Source organism: Rhamphochromis longiceps, linkage group LG23 (genome assembly GCF_057381845.1).
Source record: "Rhamphochromis longiceps isolate RC_006_pf linkage group LG23, R_longiceps_female_GT1.1, whole genome shotgun sequence".
Taxonomy (NCBI): domain Eukaryota; kingdom Metazoa; phylum Chordata; class Actinopteri; order Cichliformes; family Cichlidae; genus Rhamphochromis; species Rhamphochromis longiceps.
The window spans coordinates 20,374,821-20,399,412 of NC_140578.1; the positions used below are offsets into that span (position 1 = coordinate 20,374,821).

The window sequence follows — 24,592 nt, forward strand, 5'->3', positions numbered from 1 at the left end:
CTGCAACTCCAGCAGTATGAAACAGACTTTATATTTCAAACATAAAACATTTTCTGCATCACCAGTTGAATGCAGGTAAACTCAGCTGTAACTTCACTGCAGTGCTTCCTTCTTAGTTTTTTGAAGTGAAATACTGCTTCATCAGGTTGCCTATATATATACCGTATTTCTTCATCAGAAAATCTGTAGTGTAATAAAATAAAAGTGTATAAGTGGTATAAGGAGTATTTACTAAATGTAAATGTGACAGCTTGCAGTCAGTAATGTAGCAGAGACAGAGTCAAAGTCAAAGTCAACTTTATTTGTCAATTCTGCCACATGTACAGGACATACAGAGAATAGAAATTTCGTTACTCTCAAACCCTAGATGAAATAGCAAATGAACATTTAAATATAAGAGAGTGATTAAAAAATGCAAATAAAATAATTAAAAAGTAAAAATTTAAATAAATACAATACAAATTAACAAGAAAGCTATGCAATATACAATATACAATATTCAGGTAAGGGTAAATGACATTGAGTGTAAACAAGGCAGAGTAGTGCAAATAGGCAAATAGTGCAAATGGAGATTTAGTAATGTACGGTAAGAGATAGTATAACAACAAAGTCTTATGAGGTAGTGGCAGTCCAATGCTCCACAAAGTGACTGGTAACTGGTGCAGGCCAGTGAGTGAGTCAGAGTGTGTGTGTGTGTGTGTGTGTGTGTGTGTGTGTGTGTGTGTGTGTGTGTGTGTGTGTGTGTGTGTGTGTGTGTGTGTGACAGAGTTCATTGAGACCATAGAGGAGAAGAGGGGAGAGGGGGCAGAATCGGGAGGGAGTTAAGCTTCCTGACAGCCTGATGGATGAAGCTGTCCTTCAGTCTGCTGGTCCTGGCCTGGAGACTCCGCAGTCTCCTCCCTGACAGCAGCAGCTTGAAGAAGCTTTGCATTGGGTGCGTGGGATCAGCCGCTATGCAAAGGGCTTTTTTAGTGAGACGGGTGCTGTAAATGTCCTGGAGGGAGGGGAGAGAGACACCAATGATCCTCTCTGCAGCTCTCACTATGCGTTGGAGGGTTCTATGACAGGACGCATTGCAGGCTCCAAACCACACAGTGATGCAGCTCGACAGGATGCTCTCGATGGTGCCTCTGTAGAAAGTGTACATGATGGGGGCTGGTGCTCCTGCTCTTCTTAGTTTGTGGAGAAAGAAGAGACGCTGCTGTGAGTCTGACTAAAGAGACATTACAGTGAGACCTGTTTGATCAGCAGAGACAGTCTCTCTCTACTACGAGTATGTTTGACTTTAACTGTCACACAAAATGATTCGGCTTCTATAAACCCCCCAACAAACATTTACAGATGCTTAGAAACATTTCCACTCCCAAACACAGAACTTGATTATAAACTAATCAGTTACTAATGTTCCCCAGCCCCCGCTTTCCCACAAACTCCTCCTACTCTCACTGTTTCCTTTTTTAAAGTTTTACTGTCTGTCTCCTAAACTTGGTGGTGCAGCTGGTTGTCTTCGTGTGAATCTCCATGTGAAGGTAATGGAAGCAGTGTGTTATTTTTTTCGGATTAATATCACCTGTGTGCAGCTTAGTTCCAGCACAAACAGCACAAATCATAGCATTGTTCATGATGACGGACTCATATGAACAACGTCGACTTGTAACACAACGTTTATGTAAGCAATCATTTGTAAGCCTCTTAAACTTTCTTGCGCTTTTACACTAAGTTTTATGGTAGTGCTTCTCCTTCTTTGGTGATTATTGTTCAACAGACTGAAAAAAGCTGTAATATGTTTTTGAAGCATAGTTAAATTGTTATTTAATAGACTATCACATATCATAATTAGATTTATGATACTGTGTTAAGGCACAGTAAAATTGTGTTTTTGTGTGTCTGTGTGTGTTTTGCTGTAGTGCACTTCTTAATTGATGATCCACCTGATTGGACTGGAAAATTATTTCTAGCATAAATTACAGTTTTATATTACAGAAAAAATTTGATATCTGGAAAAATAATTTAAAAAATTCATGCTTACTAGTTGACACTAAATTTTTAACTGATTTCTCTTTTCATCTCAGCCCACTGTGTGATTCCACAGACATTTCTCCACAAATTCAACAAGCTCATTGGAATATTATTACTACATATAAAAAATTCATTTAAAAAAATGTTTCTTAATTGTCTAAATGAAAATCTCAGTAGATTCTTGATTCTCGCCTACTCTACAGCCGGCATAGTTTCATTTCAAACTGCGGCCATATTTCTGCCAAATTAAAAAATTAGTTCTACATGAGATGATTAAAAAAGAGGAACTAACACACACATATGTACATGTACGTAATACACATACAGAGAAAACAAAGGGAAATATAACTGAATGTGAAGACATGCCAAATGGGGAAATCTGACAATGACAGACACATAAGACAGAGAGACAAGACAGACACAGGGACTTGACTGAAGAACAGGAAGGGATCACTAAAGCAGATAGCTAGTATTAAGGAAGCCGAAACACGAGTGGCGGGGCTCGAAAACTGGTCAGCGGTGGCCTACGACGCGCTGAGACAATTGCTAACGGAGCAGAGGAAACTGACCGAAAAGCTAGAAGACCTTCAGTGTAGATCGAGAATAAATACAAGCTTTGTTGATCCGAAGAGAGAGGCTAATACCTGATGGCACTGACCCACAAATATAACGGGCTCACCGGTCTCTCGGTCCTAGGCCAGGTGCTGATGCCACTCCCCGTTCCATTGTCGTCTGTTTTCTTCAGTTCAAAACAAAGGAAACAGTCCTCAGAAACGCATAGCAGAAGAAGATCCTTGTGAAAGACAAGCCCATTGGTTTTGACTATGGCTATACTGCTACGGTAGTACAACAGTCCCGTGCATATAGAGAAGTGAAAAGCACACTTAAACAAAAGGGCATACGATCTCCATTAACAAAACTCTAGATTCACAGGGACACGGGCCCTCAGGTGTACCAAAGTCCGGCCGAAGCGGTATGAGAAATGCAGCGGAGAGGATTTAGGGTGGAGGAGCCATGTGAAAGAGGAGGATTTGACCCTACGTCTCTGATAGAGCCACTGGAGCAAATGTCACCATGGCAACCCGTGACCCGGAGAAGCAACGACGGAGCCATTCAGTGCGCGACAAACTACAAGTGTTCCAGCGCAGAACAACTTAACTTCAGAGGAGGGTTTTGTCACGGTCCTGGGTCATTTTGACCCAGCATTTTCAGTTCTTATATTCCTTTGTATTATGGTTTGTATTCTGATCCTTTTGTCATGCTTTGTTTATTAGTATTATTCTATGTTTCAGTTATTCTTTGTGAGGGATTAGTTCTTAAGTTGTGTCTCTCATTTAGTGTAAGTTCAGTTCAGTGTCAAGTCTGTGTCTGTTTCTTGTTTCCCGTTTTATTGCGAAAGGTTGTGCCTCATCTCAGTGTGTCTAGCTTTGCTCCCCATGTCTCGTTAGCCCAAACCCTCCCAGCTGTGTCTCCCTCCTGTTTTCCATTCCCTGATTACTCCCCTGTGTATATAAGCCCTGTGTTTTCCTGTGTTCCCTGTCGTGTCGTACCCTCAACTAACTGTGTGGTCTGCTTTGGTGTTTCTGGTGTTTAGTCACCTGCTCCAGTTTAGTATTTCTTTTCCAGTGTTTCAGTACTCAGTTCCTCTGTTCAGACTTTTATTTGTCTTTTGGTGAGTTTAGTTAGTACGAGGTTTTTCCCAGCAATAAAGCTCCGCTTTAAGTTTCACTTCCGTGTCTGAGTTCTCCATTTTGGGTCCACCACTCCTGCTTGCCTGCCTGCCACACAGCCAACCATGACAGGTTTGACTTTATAGATACTCTATAAGTGTGGGGACAGAAAACTACAAATAGGTAGTGATGGGCAGGTGAAGCTTCATGAAGCACTGAAGCTTTTCATCCAATTGGTTCACCCCAGCGCAAAGCTTCTTGAAGCTTCATTTGCTCTAGTAGGACACCTACTGGACGTAAAAATATTAGTTGGCATGAATTTGAAGAGTGTGGCCTTTTGCACACAGCCTGTAAATGTCAACAACAAAAGGAGTGTGTAAAACATGTATATTGTAGTGATGGCAGTACACTGTGTATATTTATACTGGCAGTATGGAAAATGATCATTTGGAAATGCTTAAAATGGAAATGATCATTTACTGTGAGGTGAGGTGTGGTTGGGGTGTGGACAGTGGTTGTGCTTTTGTAACGTTGAGGTATGGACAGCTACACACTGAGGCTTTGAGCCTCAGTCCTGCCTGTTCACATTTTATTCAGTAAAAGCTAAATTTTCACTGCTTTTATAACCTTTAGTGGGGAGAACATAGCTAGGATTTAATGATTTAACAAATCTTTTAAATCCTTTGTCCTCCACAATGCTAAATGGCTGGGAGTCCTCAATCACCATGCTAACCAGGTCTTCATCTATTGGAGATTGTTCTCCTGAGGAAAGACAATAAAGATAAAGCACAAATATAAATATCACACACGTAACTTATAACAGCTGTATAATATTGTTATATCATTTAGTAACATTACTGCATGCTATATTATCATGGGATTTGATGGCTCACCTGGTCTTGCTCCACAATCGGTGTCCCCCTTATTCTCATGCAAAGCTCTGTAGTGCCTAAGCATGGATGAGGTGTTGTTGTTATATCCCAGCTTCCTGGCACATAGCAAACACTTCACCTTGTACAAAAGTAAAGACAGCTTAACATAAATTGTATTGCACCATCAGTATTATGAAAATACATCTTCTGTAGAAATTTACATACCTTGTTGGGAGGAATAAGATCAAAATGTTCCCACACAGGGGAGGACATCCTCCTCTTCTTAGCTGGCTCCATTCTCTCCTGACTTTCTCTCCTCACTCTCCTAAACCTCCAAACTGTCTCCAAACTCTCACTAACCGCAACTCTCCATCAAACACCCACATTCTGAATGAAGTCTGAGGGGTTTGTATCTCTGTCATATCTCGCGGCAAAGTTCGAACCACTTCATGAACCAGTCACGTGGTACAGCCAGGCAGCGAGGCTTCGGACGTCATCATTTTCAGCTCCTCCCATAAATGAAGCAAGCCTCGATACGTGCATCGCGGAAACGCCCCCTCCATTACTCGACACAAGCTTCGAAGCCTCGATACAGAACGTCACATCACTACAAATAGGTATCTGGCTCTCCCGAATAATTAATATGTTCTTTACGGTTCAAGTTGTATATAATCGCTCTACTTTGAGGTAGCCAACAACTTAAGATAGGATGAGTGTGACTCAGATCGTGGTTCTCACTGATTCTAAGAGAGGGCCCTCACTTTTTGTGAGGCTTTCTCTCTCATAATTGTATGGGGGTGTCTTATTTACTTCATATTGGGAGTCATACTGCAGTGTTGTTCAAGTTTTGGATTCTGCAGCTTTCTTTAATTGTTCATCTATTAGTTCAACCGCGTTTTGGTTTAGGTTTCGTTTGTTTTAAAGGTCAGTGGTGGAGGATTATTTCATTTTCACAACAGTATACTATGTCATAGTGTCTGGAAATAATGTTGCTTAATGTTAATGGCCTGGGAAATCAAATCAAAAGTTTTAAAAAATTGAAAAATAAAATAAGAATATAATCTTTCTGCAGGAAACTCATTTGTCACCACAATGGAAATTATAGAAATTTGGATATAGTAAAACATATTATAGCTCCCATATCAACAGCCATAAAAGAGGGGTGGCCATTCTTATGGCGAACAATTTGTTGTTTGACCTCTTTAAAGAAATAAAAGATAAAGAAGGACGGTACATCATTGTGAAGGGCAAAACTAAAAATAGTATTTTGACTCTTGTCTTTATATAATCACCACCCAATAGCCCCAAAACTTTCTTTAAAGATCTCTTTGACTTTGTATTTATGCAGGACACTTCAGTGTAATACTGAATTATAATTTGGACACAACTAGTCAAACTAGATACAAAACACATATAAACAGACACTTAAACTTGACACTTGAGGAAATGGGACTAGTGGATGTCTGGAGATTACTGCACCATTCACAAAGGGATTACATACATTACTCAATTCCGCACTCAGTGCGCACCTGGATTGATTTTTTTTTTTTTATTATTCAAAAGGAAGAATGTCACAGAGTGTTAGACTGTAAAATTGGGGTAGCAGATGTCTCGGATCATAAAGCAATTTTTCTGACAATTCATTTGGACTCACTTCCAAGGAACACAGCTTGGCACCTTCATGTAGGGCTTCTCCATAACGAAACCATTACAAATTATGTTAAATGAGAAATAGATACATTCATTAAAGAGAATAACAACGGAGAAGTGAATCCTCTAATTCTTTGGATTCAATGAAAGCCGTTCTGCAGGGAAGCTTGATAGCAAAAGCCTCTTTTGTTTATATATATATAAAAAAAAAAAAACAATATGACAAAAAACTGAAAAGAGTTGGAACAAATTTTCAGGACTAAAAAGGACCTCATAATACAGAAACAATTTTTAGAGGTTAAAATACAAATAGAAAATGTATTGAATCAGAAAGTGGAAAGAAAGGCAAGATATTTGAAACAAAATTACTACGAACTGGGCCCTAAATCCACCAAATTATTAGTTGCGAAAACGGCAGATAGATACAGCAATACACAAAATTAGAAACTCCTTAACTCAAGAGTTGGAAACTGAACCAGAAGAAATAGATAACAATTACTACCAGAAACTCTATCTGCAAGAAGGAACTGTAGATGTACAATCAATAAGAAATTTTTTTGTACTCACTAGATCTACCCAGCATCGGGAAAAACCGAAACGAAGTACTTACTAAGGAAATCACAATAGAAGAACTGAACAAGGCAATCAGGAGAGAGAAATCCAACAAAACCCCAGGCAGTGACGAGTTCCCTGTGTAATGGTATCAGGTATTTTGGGAGAAACTAAACCTCATCTTGCTAAGAACCACTGTTGGGAAAGTTACTTTGAAAAATTAATTAATTATAGTTACTATTTACTTCTTCAAAAAAGTAACTGAGTTAGTAACTGAGTTACAGGATTCTAAAAGTAATTAATTACTTGAAAAGTAACTATTGCATTATGTCTAACCCCCTGGGGTCCAGGGTATAATTGGCCATTTTTAAGTACTTTTGATTTTCCCTCTACATTTCACCTTTAAAAAATATTTACTTTGCCTTGTTTGGTATCATCCTTTTCAGCACAACCTCATGTGTCTGAATTTACTGTTATGTTTTCATTTTGACATACTGTATTAACACAATTGATCTAAAATCACACAAAAAACATAAAATCAGAGTAGAAAAAGTTATATTTATTACTGTAACAACCACAAACATGTTTAATGAATCATATTTCATAACTTTAAATGCAAATATAAATTGTCAATTTTTAAATCCTATGCACACATTTTGCAAACAACAAAGTTATTTGCAGCCATTTACCTTTTACCCTTTTTATTTATAACCATGTCAAACTATTTGCATAACAATCAGGTGTTCTGCATTCAATAAGATGCCACACAAATTATTTGTGCCACTCCAAAAATTTCTGTCCACTATAAAGGAGAACACCACAGCCTGATACCTGCAGGTCTGACAGCAGGTGCATCACTCCTGTTTTTTACCTGGAGACAGCAGTCACCTCATTGTTCTGACACACAACACAAAACTATCCACAACACTACACACTAACTACACGTCTCTCTCTCTCTCTCTCTCTCTCTCTCTCGCCGTCACTTCTAAAATTTCCCCCTCTTTCTAAACAACCAAATGTCATGTTGCCATATCATTTTTTAATTGGTGCATTTTTCCACCAACACGAAAGGGCAGTTTTTTTGTTTTGTTTTGGTTTTTTTAATAAAAAATTAATATAATGCCAAGGCTGCTGTACATTTTTCAGGCACTGCCAGCTGAAATTCCATCTCAATAATTTGAGGCCTGGGATAAAATGTTGTTGAGATTCATATGGGGAGGCAAAAAGGCAAGAATACGCTTCTCCACTCTGCAGTTGCCAAAGGACAAAGGGGGTATGGCTTTGCCTAATTTTTAATTATATTTTCAGGCAGCACAATTACATTCTCTATGCCTATGGTGTGATAATTAATACACTGCAAAGTGGAAACAGATTGAGACACAAGATAGCACGGATTATAATGTCCAAACACTGTTAGGAGAAGATACCTTACCTGACATTGTTAAATCAAAACTCAACCCCATAACCCAGTTTTCACTTCAAACGTGGTACTCTAACATTTAAAACTGAAGGGTGGCCACAAAAAGTTGAGATGGATAGCCTTGTGCAATAGTGTTAAACCAGGACAATATGACAAGGCTTTCAAAGAGTGGACCAACGAGGGCCTAACTGCTTTCTGTTTAATTACCAGAAAGGACAAAGTTAGGAGCTTTCAAGAGCTTAAAGACATGTTTGAATTGAAAAAACAGAATTTGTTTCGATATCTACAACTTTGAGATTATTACAATAAAGAGATAGCTGAGGCTGAGATGATTAACCCTTTAATTGAAATGATGTGTGATGCCTGCCAACAAAAAACTACCAAACTAGTATCTAAATTATACCTCAATTTGATGAAGAACCAAAAATTTACCTCATTATATGTAAAGACAAAATGGGAAGAGGAACTAAAACTATCAATTACAGATGAAATATGGTACCAGATATGTGGCTCACTTCAAACATCTACAAATTCCCTACAGTGGCGGGAATTTAATTGGAAATGCTTTATTAGGTTTTTTTTATCACTCCTCACATTAAGAGTAGGCAGTTGGGCACACAGCAGCCTTGCTGGAGAAACTGTGGTGAAGTGGCAGCTAACCACTCTCACATCTTCTGGTCTTGCTCTAAAATTCACTCATTCTGGAAAACAGTGGGTGATACTCTACAAAAAGTATTAGGTTACAAGGTTCCTGAGGACTGTACTGCACTATTATTACTGTCCTTTATTTGGACAAACGTCCTAGTTTCAACAAATTTTTAACATGAAGGTTTTGGTATCACATAGGAATCTTAAACTACAGTATTTTATTTTATAATTAAATTCTAACTTGGAATAAGGTTTCTGCAACTGAACTAATCTCCTACTCAATGTAACTCCTCCACTGCCTCCTATTACTTTCTATGATTACTATACAATGTCCTTTAAGTATGTTCTGTTTGTTAAAAAGGAAAAAAATGCTAATAAAAACAGATTTGCAAAAAAAAAACAAAAAAAAAACACTTTACCTTTTCCTCAGTAACCAAATACTACATGTTCCCTTATAATTTTGTTATTGGCTCATGTGGTTCATTTTTCCAGCAATAAGAAAGGGGGAATTCACTCAAAACAAAAGAAAAAAGTATGTGGTTTTTCTTTTTGTTTTTTTTTCTTTTGGTTTCTTTTGGTTACTGAGATTTGAACTCGTACAATATTTTTGGTCCTTGATTCACCCTCGTCTGAACCCTCGGAGAGCCTGCTGGGGAGCCATCCCAGCAGGAAACAGAGGCTACCCTTGTAAGGCACACTTTATGATTAAAAAAAAAACCCTAATTGAAACCTAAAGGCCTCTTTCACGCAGAAAGCAGTGATGACTGCTGCATTAGCCCAAAATGTGTCTTACACTGACGGCTGGTCTGTACCTATGCTTCATCATTGTTTGCATTTAGTACAGCCTTTACATGTACTATATGCAACCACTCCCTGACACCCTGATTGTATGTCAGTGTGTTGAATTTTGACTGTGGCATGTGTCAACTGCTCCCTGAACATATGCTTAATAATGGAGGTTATGATGTCATGTGATTATGATTTTTGCTCTTTTGAACGTTAGACATTTTCTTCAAGTGTATGTGTCAAAATGTTGGACTTTTCCTTTATCATTGTCTAACAGCATGTGTATGAGAGCGATGTAATGTCCATGTGTACATGCTGAAAGAGACTGTGCTGGTCTGACCCCCTCCTCCTTTCAGGGTGGAGCCTGCTGGAGTCCGATGGTTGAGACCAGGTCTGAGGAAGTGTAAGTGTGTGTTTTAATGTGATATGTGATCATGAAAACAAAGCAGCACACATTCAACCATCTTCAAACTGTCACATCACTCATTCACATCTCTGATGTCAGAAGTCATCATCAAAAAGTCAATCAATGAACAGATGATGGATCAATGGGCAATCGTGGCTCAAGAGCTGGGAGTTCGCCTTGTAATCGAGCCCCGGCTCGGACAGTCTCGGTCGTTGTGTCCTTGGGCAAGATACTTCACCTACCGCGTACTGGTGTTGGCCAGAAGGGCCGATGGCGCGATATGGCAGCCTTGCTTCTGTCAGTGCTCCCCAGGGCAGCTGTGGCTACAACTGTAGCTTGCCTCCACCAGTGTGTGAATGTGTGTGTGAATGGGTGGATGACCGGGTGTGTAAAGCACTTTGGGGTCCCTGGGGGGGACTAGTAAAAGTGCTATACAAATACAGGCCATTTACCATCAATAACTGCAGCTGGATTGTGTTTGTTCTCTCCATCAGATTCCTGTCAACTCACAATCGACACAAACGCACTACACAGAAATCTCAAACTGTCTGACAACAACGGGAAGGTGACATGTGTGGAGGAGGATCAGTCATATCCTGATCATCCAGACAGATTTGATTATCCTCAGCTGCTGTGTAGAGATGGTCTGACTGGTCGCTGTTACTGGGAGGTCGAGTGGAGAGGAAGAGTTTATATATCAGTGAGTTACAGAACAATCAGAAAGAAGGGGAAACATACAGACTGTGTGTTTGGAAAGAATAATAAGTCCTGGAGTCTGTTCTGCTCTGGAGATGATGGTTACTGTGTTTGGCACAATAACCAGAAGACATCCATTTCCTCCTCCTCCTCTGTCTCTAACAGAGTAGCAGTGTATGTGGACTGTCCTGCTGGCACTCTGTCCTTCTACAGAGTCTCCCCTGACACTCTGCTTCACCTCCGCACCTTCAACGCCACATTCACTGAAGCTGCGTATCCTGGATTTACAGTCTCATGTGGTTCCTCAGTGCGTCTGTGTGTAGTTTAGTTTAAAGAGTGTCTTGTTAGTGTCCTGTAAAACTCTGTTGAACAGATAGTTCAGTCTATACATGTCTGTTTTTTCACTCAGAAACACAGTTTTAGATTCATGGATTCAATCAGTTGATGTTTTAAACTGTTTTTCTGTCAAAGCTTCACGTTGAATATCAGCCTAGGTCCACACGTACCCGTGTATTTTTGAAAACGCAGATTTTTCTATGCGTTTGCACCTTTCGTCCACACGTAAACGGCACTGAAAACTGAGATTTTTAAAAGCTCCTGCCAGGGTGGAGATTTTCGAAAACTCAGTTTTTGTGTTTGCGTGTGGACGCGGAAAACAGAGAAAACGCAGCGTCAAAGGATTGCGCCTTTTTTGACGTCACACTGTGCGCCACATTATTGTTTCGGTGAAATGGATTTCTACGATGGCAGACTTAGACAAAATACTGTTACTGTTAATTTTACTCTCTGCAGTGTTTAAATGCTTACATATACACACACAGTTACTGTGCCTCCACACATAGGACTCAGTTCTGCTTCTATGCGCCATCTTTTTTTACTCTTTCCCACCCAGGCTTCTAGACTTTTGATTGGCCAACATTTCTACACGGTTAGCAATATATCTCCTGTTGCTTTGGCATGTTCCTAGCAGCGTTTTCCTTCATTTTTGCGTTTACATGTGGACAGGATTTTTTTTTAAAAACAAAAGCTGAAAATCTCAGTTTTCAAAAATACCCATGTACGTGTGGATGTAGCCTCAGTATGCTGTGTTACTCTGAAGTTCAGTTCAGCTGAGATGATGAAGTTCATTTCAGTGTTGGAATAATGAACTTAATCAGTGTGATAACACTGCATATTTGAAAACGGATATTATTAAACTGAGAGAAACACTGATGTCAGTAAAGAGGAACTGATTAATGAGTGCTTACTGCCCTCAGATGGTCACAGATGTAAATACAAGCATGTAGCTATATTTTAAAAAAGCAGATCTCTTCACATATAATTTTCATCTTGTAGCTCTCTAACATGTTAGCTAGGTAATTTCACATTTGTGTCTTTTTGTGGAATCAGTATGAATCCTGCCTTTTCTTGTTTTGAAAGACTGAGCATGATATAAACAAAATTAAATCTGATCTGTCCCTCTACAAATATGGACAAACCTCAGATTCTGAAGTTCTCAACTTTTACATTTTGTCCTCTCTTCACTTCTGCTGACAACTGACGTGTCATCTGTTTGTTAAAAACTAACAGAGGAGGCTATGCACACTAATAAATTATCCAACAGAAGATTTTACCTTTGAGACAATTGTGTAGGTCTACTTTCCAAACTGAGAGCTGCAAAGATGAGATGATGGTGCAGGTTTCTAGTCTTAATTCAGTCTTGTTGCCGCATTGTGGTCACCTGCAGGAAAACAGTATAAAATAAAACTGAAACCTGAAATAACACTAACTAAAACAGAAATGACACACCCAGTGATGATTACACAGTCCCATGTATTTCATAATGAATAATGTAATTCATGAATTAATGCTTTATAGCAAGATCTTTTATGACGAAAGGCAACGTCAATGTAAGACATTCTTTCAAAAACACCTCTTAAGATCCAAATGCACTGCACATTACCTATCTGCTATTGCAATTATACCAGAATGCATGTGCAACGTTTTGTAAGTACAGTGAAGTATAGCTAAACTTTAGACAAATACAAAAAGCAAAAGATTATTTTATATTTACAAAACTAAAAATGTTTTGCAAAGTTTACCTCCGCACTGAGGGGCAATAGATAGTTGGTGGATCTGAACCCCAGGACGTTCTTGGTTTTCGGTGGCAGTGCTAAAAACTGAACCACCAATAAACAAAATGTAAAACTAAATAAAAATGGAAATTGCAAATAAAATAAAAAAACTCAAATGTGATGCTTTGTGTGTAATCTTGTATGCATGCACACATACAATAGTCTTCACTGTATTTGATAATATGATTCACCTTCTGGTAATCATAGAATGACAATTTAAATGTCCTAAAGAACTGCTCTTGCTTATTTGAAAGTTGTGCACATTATCTGTATTTTGCCCGTGATTTTACCAGCATCACTTCACATTTTCATCTGATTTGAAATGTGTGAGTTCACTGGGTGAGAGGCACATGTGCACTCTATGAGAAGGTATTCCATCACAGACAATATACAGGTAATCTTTCATGGTCACTTTACAGAGCTCCCAGTTTGCCTACTACATCTCTGCACTGACTGACCTGAAGAACACCAATGCAGACACAGGAAATTTTCCAAAACCTACACTAAAACTCTGGATGTTGGTGTAGTGGTTCGAAATGATCTCTGAAGGTGTTCTTAATCTCTCTCAACAACTGCAATGACACAATATCTAATGTGAGTAAACTGAGTTGTCCTAAATCATAAGTTACCTTATTGTCAAATTTTAGCTGTTGCAAAATCTTCACCATTTAAACTGTGAAATAAATAAATCAGATCAACAATGATTTGGATCATCCAAGCTAATATAATCAACATTCAAAATCATATTAGTCACAAATAAATCTTGATTATTTATTATAGCCTTACTCAGGGCAGATACACATGGAGACACAACCAGGTTCTCAGGTGTCTAGCTGAGAAATTTGAGTGCAAAAGAAAATCCATTAACGCTCACCTTTCATGAATCAAGAGGAGCGTCAGTTTTCATCAACATTTGCCCGGGAAGGAGCCAAGCCGAGGACAAGCCCCTCAACCCCAGACCTGGGCCCGCTGAAGGTTGCCAGGGATTGGCAGATGCAAGTGGACTTGGATCAGAGGCTAATTTTTCCCACAGAGATCGAAACGACAACTCTGCGACCAGACCTCGTCCTCTGGTCTAACTCCTGAAATCTTGCGTACGTCATTGAGCTGACGGTACCATGTGAGGAAGCAATTAAGGAAGCATTTGAGTGTAAGAAGCTGCGGTATGCCAACTTGGCAGCTGAGGTAGAGGATAGAGGCTGGAACATCAAGGTGCACCCGGTGGAAGTGGGGTGCAGGGGCTTTGTTGCCAGTACAACACCAAAAATGCTTATGCTGGGCTTACACTGTGCGATTTTTGGCCCATTTCGAGCCGATTTTTGAGTCGTGCGACCGTTTTGGTGATCGGCCCAAGTTTGGTCTTCGTCGTGCATCGTGTAGTATATGTGGGGTAACGAGAAGCAATTAACACCTTACGACCAGCTCCCGATCATTAATCGCTTGGTCTCTGTTTGAAATCCTCCCGACCGTCGTAAGGGTGTCACTGCAGCCGCTCACACTGCGCACGCACAAACACATAAATGTCGGCGAAAAAGACGGAGTAGCACAGCAGTGCAGCATGTGATCTGGGCACAAGCGATGGAAGCACAACTTGTAGAACTTTGGAAAGCTCATCTGAGCCTTTTCGATGTGGCCTCACAAAATTATCACAACAACTGTGAAAATAGTTGTTGCTGCTCAATCACAACTGCATGATCAATGTTTTTCATTAGCAATTTAGCAAAGTTGATGGTGGTGGTGTCTCTGTGTGAGTGAAAGACAGCGAGGGAGAGAAAGGGAGAGTGAGCGACAGATTTTCTGTTATAACCTTCATTTTAAGGACGCACAGTGTGAGCACTCAGGTCGCATCAGAGCATCGGGCCGTATAGTGTGAGACCCTGCATCGTGACCTGCGAACTTCTAACCCCTGCGAGTCAATCGTGCAGTTTGAGCAGAATAGCTGAATAACGTGACTGAAAAAATCGAACAGTGTATGTCCAGCTTTAGAGAGATTGGGATCAGAGGACAGGCGCAATGGCAGGCCATAAGAGAACTAGCTAACACTGCTGAGAGGACCAGTTACTGGCTAAGGTTAAAAAGGGCTGACATCACTCGGGCAGCTAAGGCAGTCAGCTAACCGCGAGACAAAAGAAATATTCTGTTCTTCTCCCCTCTGCTCTTCTTCCCTTTTCTGGGAGGCAGTGGGGAGGTAGAGTGTACAGCCCGATCCGGCGGGGAGGTGTGGGAAGCCATATCGGGCGCCCCCCTTCTGGCTCTCCTCTCTGCTCTCTCCTATCTTGTCCCTTTTGTCTTACTTTTCTCTATCACCTTTTCTATCCCTTTAAAGAAGCTAGGCTCCATAAATGCTAACGTGGTAAGTATTATTTCTCAGTTGCAGTGAATAGATAGAAAATAAACTGTAGGAAACTAAACAGAAAAAAGAAGAAGAGAAATAACAATTTAACATAAACCAGTGACACACTCCAGGGCCTGATCAGCCCTGGCAGGGCCTCCTTGATGAGGGTGTCTAGTGATAATGGCCGAAACACCCGATGAAGCCAAGGTCCACTACTGACGATGTGTCCCAAATTTTACAATTATAATCTAGATCAGATCTCTAATCCCTAAACCTGACCAAGGAAGGAAAATGGCAGATTAGCCTGGGTAAAAGACCAAAAGTTGAGGCACACAACAATGTGTGCTGCTGCCAAACAGTCATCCCTCAAAAGGCTCTCCATCTAAAGCAATGCATTATCAGGGACTGTAACATCTAGTCCTTTGTACTGAATTAAGTTAACAAGGATCTTGCTGTGGTTGAAGTGTACCTTTTTACAGGGGAATTCCTCGAAATTTAAGTATAATTAAAATAATCAGCAAAGCAGGGAGCAGGGATAGCTCAGTAGGTGGAGTGGTTCCCCCATAATCAGAAGGTCGGGGTTTCAAATCCACCGTACAAGGTACACACTGTTCCCCGGGTGCTGGATTGGTAGCTGCCCACTGATTCACCGAGTGAATGGGTTAAATGCAGAAGACAAAATATCCCAAGTGTGGGACTACAAGGGGTTTGAAATTACTTAAAGTTTATAATAATAAAATTCTAATTCTACATTGCCCATAGGTGTCAATGGTTGTCTGTTTCTGTGTGTTAGCCCTGTGACAGACTGATGACCTGTCCAGGGTGTACCCCACCTATCACCCTATGATAGCTGGGATTGGCTCCAGTAAACTGATTAGGGGTGTGGCTGATTTATAATATCAAGATGACAAGAAATGAGAGCTTTGTAGCAAAAAGGAATGCAAAGAAAAAGTTTTATGTGCGTTATCTAGTTTATATAGCACTATACACTATTACACCTGTAAGCACCATAATAGCTATAGCATAATAATAGTAATTACTTCTAATATAAACAATGGGGGAAAAATCTGTATTCTGAGTGATTCACTGTTAGAACTTGTAAACATTTTTAAGCTCCTAAACAGCATTGTTTCTGAGGGGGAAAGATGGAGAAACATAGGGGGTGAAGGACAGACTTGCCTATACCATTTATGTTACTGCAGCCTTGATTTTCAATTTGCTCCTAGAAAGCCTCACATGTGGATGGTTGACTGTGAGAAGAAAGTGAAAACAACAATTAACTATGCAATGAAACAATAAGACAGAGTCAGACGTTTAGATGATGACATGGAATATTTTACCATAAACTTTCACATAACAGCTTACTTTATCTTACAAAGGGCCATCAGCAACAGAACACCGTGGTCTAAACATTTTAGTCTTAGCTAACTTGGCTAGCATTAGCTAAATGGTTGCATGAAGCCAGCAGAGACCTTGAGTACATTTTTACACAAAATTCACTGTACTGCATGTGGTTGACTCTCCAACTCTGAATGTCCTGCTTTTGAAGTGTTTGCTTGGCTGTCAGCAGACATGAAAACAACCACCTGAAAATGCACATGCTCCATGACTGCCTCTCGGCCATCTGTAACCTCCCTCTTCCCATCACTGATGCTACAGTCCTTTGGAGGGTGCTGTCTGAGATGAATTCTTTACTAAAGTTATGCCCATGTTAGCTTATTGTTTTGCTCTATAGTTCAGATAGTTCAGCTAGTTCAGTCTGTACATGTCTGTCTCTTTTATTGAGAAACATGTTTCATATTCATGGATTCCATCAGTTCATGTTCACTTAAGCCCCACGGCCCCGGTACCGGGGGGAAAAAGGAGGAGATCACGTTTAATCGATTATAACACGGGATCAGAAATATAAGTCCCGACATGTGTGGTATCCACAGAAACCTCTGACTCTTTGCTAAAATCTCATATAAACCCTTTCTACAACCACCAAACACAACGAAAACAAGCTAGATTAAACGAGCAGTTACGTAAATGCGCACAGGTCCGCTTAACAACAAAACCGTACCAGAAATTCTTTAGACTTCATCTAACCGGCTAAAGAAAGGCTGGTTACGTTCCAGAGCTATCACCAATTCCAAACACCAAATTTCAGCACACTCTGACCAAAATTCACAGAATGAGCCGCAAAAAAGATCACAAAAACACATAGCAGCGCAAATGCGCTAAGACAGAAATTGGCTTACCGTCCTGATTTCCTCCGTTATTTTCGCCGGTAGCCATGTGATTATCAGCATTTACCATGGCTAACTAGCCGCACCAGAGCCATTACCATCAACAACCTCCATTTTAGACCAATGACTGTAGAAAACATGGACGACACGACAGCACCTCCTCCCATTGTGCAAAAATGAAGCCAAAATATCCCTCTTGTGGAGGCTGTCATCTTGCATTTTTGGAGCCAGATTCTGCGCGGTAGTGACTTGAGGTGGAGCGACTGAGTCACGCTCCCGGCACCCACACACCCGCTGGACATGACCGCAAATACGCCCCCCTACACTTTTTACGTAGCCTGTCTGCTCCAGTTTTTTGCTGATGGGTTTACCACGACTGACGACTCGTTTAATTAAGATAAATACAACTAATAATTCACTGTTATAAAAAAGACACACAGCTTATCATCTTATAGTTCTAAAATATCTAAAATCACTCTGTTGTTAATTCGTTTGCTAGATTACCCACTAGGATATGTACTGTGTTGGAGGCTTGTTGCTAGCTAGTTAGCGATGCTGCACACCTATTATTGAATAAGTCAGCACTTCTTAGGTGTTGTTATCCATTTTTAGACAGCGATGAGATCAGCTGCACACTCCACAGAGGCCCAGAGTTACTATTAATATCAAAAATATAATGCTGTCCTTTAAGACTTTAACATTTAAGACTGTGAGTGTAATGGATCTAAAACTGTTTAAATCTTCAGAGCCGTCTACAGCCTGGTAACATGGAATCTTTAAAAACAGTAGCAGAAGGTTTCAGTAGTGTAGTCTAATTTGTTCTTTTCATTTATTAATAATAGAGTCCATATTATATCAACAGCTAAATTCACCCTGGGGAGAAACTAGTGAGAGAGACCATGAGGACTAAGCTGGGTTTCCTGGGTCCAGAGGTTTGGAGAAACTTCTTCACTTTCTTTCATCACAGCTGTCCTGTGCCAGAAGTTCTGTTGACCCACTGAGAGAGGCTTCATTTAAGAAACACCAGGAAGACAGAAGCTCATCGCATTGATCAAGCAGGACTCATGATCTTCACCAGCAGCTCCCACACAGGGAAATCTTCAGCACTCCTTCGTAGGCCTGCTCCAGAAGATAGATAAACCCAGCATTTCATAAACACTGTGATGGAGACCTTTGGTTTGTGTAATGTTATAAATACTCGGATACTCCCCAGAGGCTCCGGACTTTTACATAAAGATATTATATTTAGTCCTGTAGAAAGTTATATATTTAAAATATATTATCCTCTCTGGTTACCCTGGTAAGAATAACTCTGAATCACTTTATGGTAAATAACACACTATCTGCAGAAAACTGTGAAAGAATTCCAGATCACCAGTTTGTAGTTTGACATACAAGTGACAACCTTTGACCTTCATCAGGTTTTATTTAATTGTGTCAGAGAAAATGAAATGTGCTCTTCATGCAGCGGAGTACATCAAGTGTTTAAAACAGAATCTGTGCAGGTCTGAGATCAGCAGCTCTGTAACACCAAACTGAGGTCCTGTTAATGCTGATATATAGTGACACAGTTACATGGATGATTAATCCTTTTGACTTTTTGTCTTTAACTTTATCAATAAAACAGCTGCAGCTTTCACTGACAGCACATGTGGCTTCTTTAACTACCGTCCTTAGCTAAGGTTCTGGTGCCACTGATCCAGTGGCGGCAGCGCTGCATCTCTGGTGGTCTGCCACGGGTCTGGCAGCAGCGGCGTAACGGTTCCGGTGGCCTGCCACAGATCCAATGCCGGTGGTGCTACACCTCTGAAGAGCGGCCACACATCCAATGGTGGCAGCGGCGGCGCAGCTCTGGCAGCCTGCCATGGGTCCGGCAGCAGCGGTGCTGCCGCTCCGGTGAGCCACAATGTAACATGACACACGATCCATAACGTGCTGTCCATGCAGGACGTGGCCGCGCCGGACGTAGACGTGGTGACCGTGCTGGTCCCTCTGACTTGCTGAGCTCATCCGAGGCCAACACAGGCTCCTCAGGCTTGGTGAACTCCACTGCCGGCGGAGCGTGCTCCTCCCGCTCGCCGAGCTCCTCTACCGACGGTGTGTGCTCCTCCCGCTCGCCGAGCTCCTGCTCCAGCACACTGAGCTCCTCATCTGGCGGTGATGCGGTGACACGGCAGCAGCAGGCGGTGGATGTGGTGGCAGAGTAGTGGATGTGGATGGTGGAACAGATGACAGCTGAACTACACGCTGAGCAGCAGACTGAGTTGAGGGTGATATGGCTAACATGAAAGGTTCAAGGTTCAAGGTTCTTTATTTGTCACATGCATAGTTATACAAGTATAACACACAGTGAAATGTAGCCTGACACGCTCCTCGACATGTGCAAAAAATTTCGGGGGGGGGGGGGGGGTGTAGAGGAAGAACATTATATATATATATGTATATATATATATATAGTATATACATTGGGTGAATGTGCAGTAGTAGCAGCAAGCAGGTGAATTCTGTACATTAATAAGAATAGACATCTGACTATTTTACAGGATAGACAATATAGACATATTTAAAATTAAAGGAATTTGAAATGTACATTGTGCCTTGGTTTAGTGTCTGGAAGAGTCCTGTCTCAGTCAATTATAGATGATGTGAGAGGGCGGGTGTGTGTGTTTAGGGCCCGGATGGCTTGGGGATAGAAGCTCCTCTTGAGTCTCTCTGTCCTTGCCCGGATGATGCAGAACCTTCTACCAGATTGCAGAAGTTGGAACAGTTTGTTGCCAGGATGGGACGGGTCCTTCAGTATCTGCGCTGCTCTAGTCCGGCATCTCCTGGTGTAGGTGTCCTGAAGCGGGGGGAGAGCAATCCTGCAGCAGCATTCTGCTGTACGGATCACTCTCTGGAGAGCTTTTTGGTCCTTCACACAGCTGTTCCCAAACCACGATGTCATGTTCTGTGTGAGGATGCTCTCCACAGCGCCTGTATAGAAAATCCTGAGGATCTTTGGAGAGACCCTGAACTTCCTCAGTTGTCGTAGGTGATACAGGCGCTGCCTAGCCTTTTTGGTCTGGACCTGAATGTGGGCAGCCCATGTCAGGTCTGAGGAGATGTGGACACCAAGATACTTGAAGGACTGCACCCTCTCCACTGGAGCTCCATTGATGATAATGGGCTTGTAGTCTCTGTGCTGACCCCTTCTGAAGTCCACCACCAGCTCCTTGGTCTTGCTGACGTTCAGCTGGAGGTGGTTGTCCTGGCACCACGATGCCAGATTCTTCACTTCATCCATGTAGGCCGTCTCATCGTTGTTGGAGATGGCACCCAACACCACTGTGTCGTCAGCAAACTTCACAATGGTGTTGGAGCCATGGGTGGCCACACAGTCTGAAGTGTAGAGGGAGTAGAGCAGTGGCGAGAGGACACATCCCTGAGGTGCTCCTGTGTTGATGGTGATGCTGTTGGAGAAGCACCTGCCCACCCTCACCACCTGAGTTCTGCCAGTGAGGAAGTCCAACACCCATGCACACAGACGGCTGTTAAGTCCCAGATCCCTCAGCTTTGTGAACAGTCTGCAGGGCACTATTGTGTTAAACGCTGAACTGTAATCAACAAACAGCATTTGCACATAGTTACCCTGTTTCTTGTCCACATGGCTGAGAGTGGTGTGTAGGACGTGGGCGATGGCATCCTCTGTGGATCTGTTGGATCTGTAGGCGAACTGCAGCGGATCTGTGGTGTCTGGGATGGAGGAGGAGATGATGTTCTTCAGCAGCCTCTCAAACACCTTCATTACTACCGAGGGCAGTGCAACTGGCCGGTAATCGTTCAGGGATGAGGGTTTGCTGTTCTTGGGCACAGGGATGATGGTGGATCTTTTGAAGCATGTGGGGACCACAGACTTCACCAGGGACTCGTTGAAGATGTAAGTGAACACACCTGCTAGCTGGTCAGCACAGCAGCGCAGCAGACGGCCGGTGATGCCGTCTGGCCCCGCCGCTTTCCTTGTGTTCACTCTCCTCAGTGCCGCTCGGACGTCATGCTCCGCGATGCTGGTCACCGGTCTCTCGCTGATGACGTCACTGTCCTCGGTAGTCAGGCGGTAGATAGCATTAGCCGCCTGGCTAACCTCGAAACGGGCGTAGAACTGATTCAGCTCGTTGGTGAATGCAGAGTCGGCGTTGATCGGCGCAGTGTCCCTGGCTTTGTAGTCCGTAATGGTGCGTAGTCCGTGCCACATACTCCGTGTGTCGCCCTGGTGGAAGTGGGACTCCACACGTTCCCATTACCGGCGTTTGGCATCTATCACCGCGCGCCGCACGCCGTATGAGGCCGCTTTGTAGGCGCTCATATCGCCAGTGGCGAGACCCGCGTTGTAGGAGGCGGTCCTGGCGTTTACTGCAACGCCAGGACCAAAGGGTTGGAGAGGATGTGTGCAAAGGGTGGAGAGGATGATAATGTTACAGCTGGCTCAACAAATTCCAGGGGTCCAGAAGCATCTGAGGCCTCCAGTTCGGCCTCTGGGGAAGCCCTGGGGAGAACCTCCGTCTCCATGTGGCCAGACTGGGCCAAAAAGTCATCTGGGTCTGCATGCTCTGAGCTCCCTAGCTCCAAGCTCACAGTCTCAGAGTGAACATTCTCTGAGTGTTTGGAGGTAAAGCAAACAGTGTCTGACCCCACCGACTCTGAGCTAACTACTTCAGGGCTGACTATGCAAAATTCTGCCCCAGAATTAGGACTCAGGCCACATTCATGTGTCGGTGGTCCAAAAATCTCCACTGGGGTTTCAGTTACACCTTTCACAGTTTCTCCATTGTTAATTGCCGTAGCGGCTATAGTCTCTATTTCCATGTTCACAGGGAGGGAATTTACAACCCTGGCAGAGTCCATTTTACTCACTGTGGCGTCCAGAGCCGCTGGTCCTGAATCTTCAACAAGCACAGGAGCGAGTGTAGATATGGCTGAACGCTGCTTGCGAGGACGCCTTCTCCTCCGTGAAGGCGGGGCCGTGTGTATGGAAACCGTCCTCTGCTGTTCATCTGTGTTTTGATTTTCAATGACAGGATTTATTGAAACAATTGAGTCTGGTTTACCCACTGCAGTAATGAGCAGGCTGACTGGGCCAAAACCGCAGGAGTGGGTGGAGGCGTAATGGGGTGATGATGGCGAGGGCGACATCTCTTCTGTAATGGAGGGTCAAGCAATTGTGCCGCAAGCATCAACGGGAAAGCCCACCGCCGATGCATGAAAAACCAGGCGGCTAGAGCCTCTAGGAGAGCAGCCGGACTTTCCTTGCTCAGGCCACCCAAGCCAAATAATTCAAAACTAGAGCTATCCCTTAAACTAGTGACCAATAACGTAAGTTTGTTAATGTCCAAAAAGTTTGCGGTGAAGGTAGTGGATGAGAGGTAATTGTCCAAAAACACTACCTGTATGTGTCTCTTGTGTGGATCTACAGCCTGGATTACGCTCTGGCAGTAATCCCATAGCTACGCGAGCGATCCCTCCTTCGTGACAGCTCTTGAGTTTGCTGGGTCCATGGTGGTTGGTGGGATCATTCTGTCAGGGATTGCCAAGACAAACCGTGGGGATGTGGGAAATGAGGACCCAAAACGCAGGATTCTGCGATGCAAACAATGCACTTTATTTACAGTGAAAGCTGTAAACACAATACATCCCCATTGCTCCCTAGACTCCCGTGTGTGTGCTCCCCTCTGACGTCTGTGCTTGTGCTCCCCGCTGTCGTGTTTCCGCACACCCCGAGCGTGCTGCCTTTGTGATCCACTCTTCCGCCTGCAGGAAAACCACAGAAACAGCCGTCAGCACTGACCCCCGCGGGCATACACGAACTGCACTGTCATACGCTGACACACACTAACTTGGGATAACAACGCAATGATCCCACGCCGGTGGGAGCTCCAACACTCTCCTAAAGCTCCCCCGATGAGCCCTGATCAGCAACAGGTGTGTGGCAGGAACTTCAGGTGTGGCCAGTCCTCCCGCAGGGCCACACCCATTAGGCCTGCAGGTGGCTGTCCTCCATCCTCCAGCCACACCCGCAGACACACACATATACACACCCACACCCTGCCTATACATATAATGAGTGGAACACAGAATAACACAGCATTGTGCAGAAAAACACCCACATCACCAAATCATAACAATAATAATAATATAATAACAATAACAACAACAAACCACACTGCTCACGGACCCCCCGAGTCGTCCAGAGCCGGGTCCGTGACACATCCGCTAACATGGAGGAGGCGGGGTTTATAACCTATACTTTTTGGGGAGCTGTCACATCATCATCATCCATGTTTTCTACAGTCATTGCACCCACCGCCTATTAGCAGGTAGCTTTTCAGCTGCTAATAGGACATCTACTTAGCGTTTAGCTACATTTAAGTTTTGGATACCGGGAAAAACACTGTGCAGTTTATTTTATTAGTCGGATTAAATGAGGATTATTGCCTTTGGTGTTACTCTGGGCTGTAACTTTTGATTGTGCTCTCTGTAATTTAGTTTCTCAGTCCTTACTTCCTACTTTGCTGCATGTCTATGCAATATAAATTCACACTAAATGCTCTACATTATACAATCTAATGCACTATGTTTGAAATGCGTTAATATATAATTATAGTCAAATTGGCCATAACTAAATATAGTTTGTAATGTTACCATTGTAGGCTATTTATTAATGACTGCAATGCTTTTGCTGTTATTTAAATTCTACAAAGTGTACATTGGTATTATAATTGTATTTGTGCATTTATTTGTTTTATTAATTTTATTTATAGCTAAGTCTCATTTTGTTTTTAATTTTCTCTAGGTGTGACTGTTGCCCCAACTGCACAGCTGGCAGACAGAAGAAAATCACAAGAGTTGGAGATCTATAAGATGAGGCTAGAGTGGCAAAAGCATAAAATTGATGAGCTCACCAAAGAAAGGGACTATCTAAAGGAGCAATTAGCAACATGTAATTCCACTCTTAAAAACATTACATAGCTTTTCACATATTTCCTCTGGTTGAATACTTACATAAGCATTCTGATGAGTAATTTTGTCTGTGTTGTCTTTTTAACTGTTTTACTAGCTCTCTCAAAAGAAGGATTCCAGTGAGGTATTGAGCATGCCTTCACTGTCCTCTGATGGGTCTTTTGATGTGAGTTCTGACTCCTCCATGAGTACAACTTCATCAG

General features: G+C 42.3%; 2 protein-coding genes across 2 annotated transcripts; one reads left to right on the top strand and one right to left on the bottom strand.

Moving 5' to 3' along the window:
• Positions 1-3,896: 3,896 nt before the first annotated feature.
• LOC146641815 (uncharacterized) lies at positions 3,897-4,907 on the bottom strand. The gene is made up of 3 exons (XM_085399743.1): positions 4,787-4,907; positions 4,583-4,700; positions 3,897-4,451 (listed from the first exon to the last, which is right to left on the bottom strand). Exons 1-3 carry the CDS (start codon positions 4,856-4,858, stop codon positions 4,279-4,281), a joined length of 363 nt encoding a protein of 120 aa, XP_085255869.1. The 5' UTR covers positions 4,859-4,907; the 3' UTR covers positions 3,897-4,278.
• A 5,049-nt stretch (positions 4,908-9,956) lies between these two features.
• On the top strand, positions 9,957-19,603 carry LOC146641816 (tripartite motif-containing protein 14-like; the record flags this gene model as incomplete). The annotated part of the gene is made up of 4 exons (XM_085398223.1): positions 9,957-10,020; positions 10,518-11,030; positions 19,074-19,292; positions 19,344-19,603. Coding segments are annotated over 4 exons (1,056 nt in total), but the record flags the coding sequence as incomplete, so codon positions are not given.
• Between the last annotated feature and the right edge of the window lie 4,989 nt (positions 19,604-24,592).

Excerpts from the sequence above, each read along its gene's own strand:
- LOC146641815 (XM_085399743.1), bottom strand. The coding sequence starts at position 4,858 with ATGGAGCCAGCTAAGAAGAGGAGGATGTCCTCCCCTGTGTGGGAACAT. Across the intron at positions 4,701-4,786 it reads ATCTTATTCCTCCCAACAAG|GTGAAGTGTTTGCTATGTGC; the intron begins GTATGTAAATTT and ends CTTTTGTACAAG. Across the intron at positions 4,452-4,582 it reads CGATTGTGGAGCAAGACCAG|GAGAACAATCTCCAATAGAT; the intron begins GTGAGCCATCAA and ends GTCTTTCCTCAG.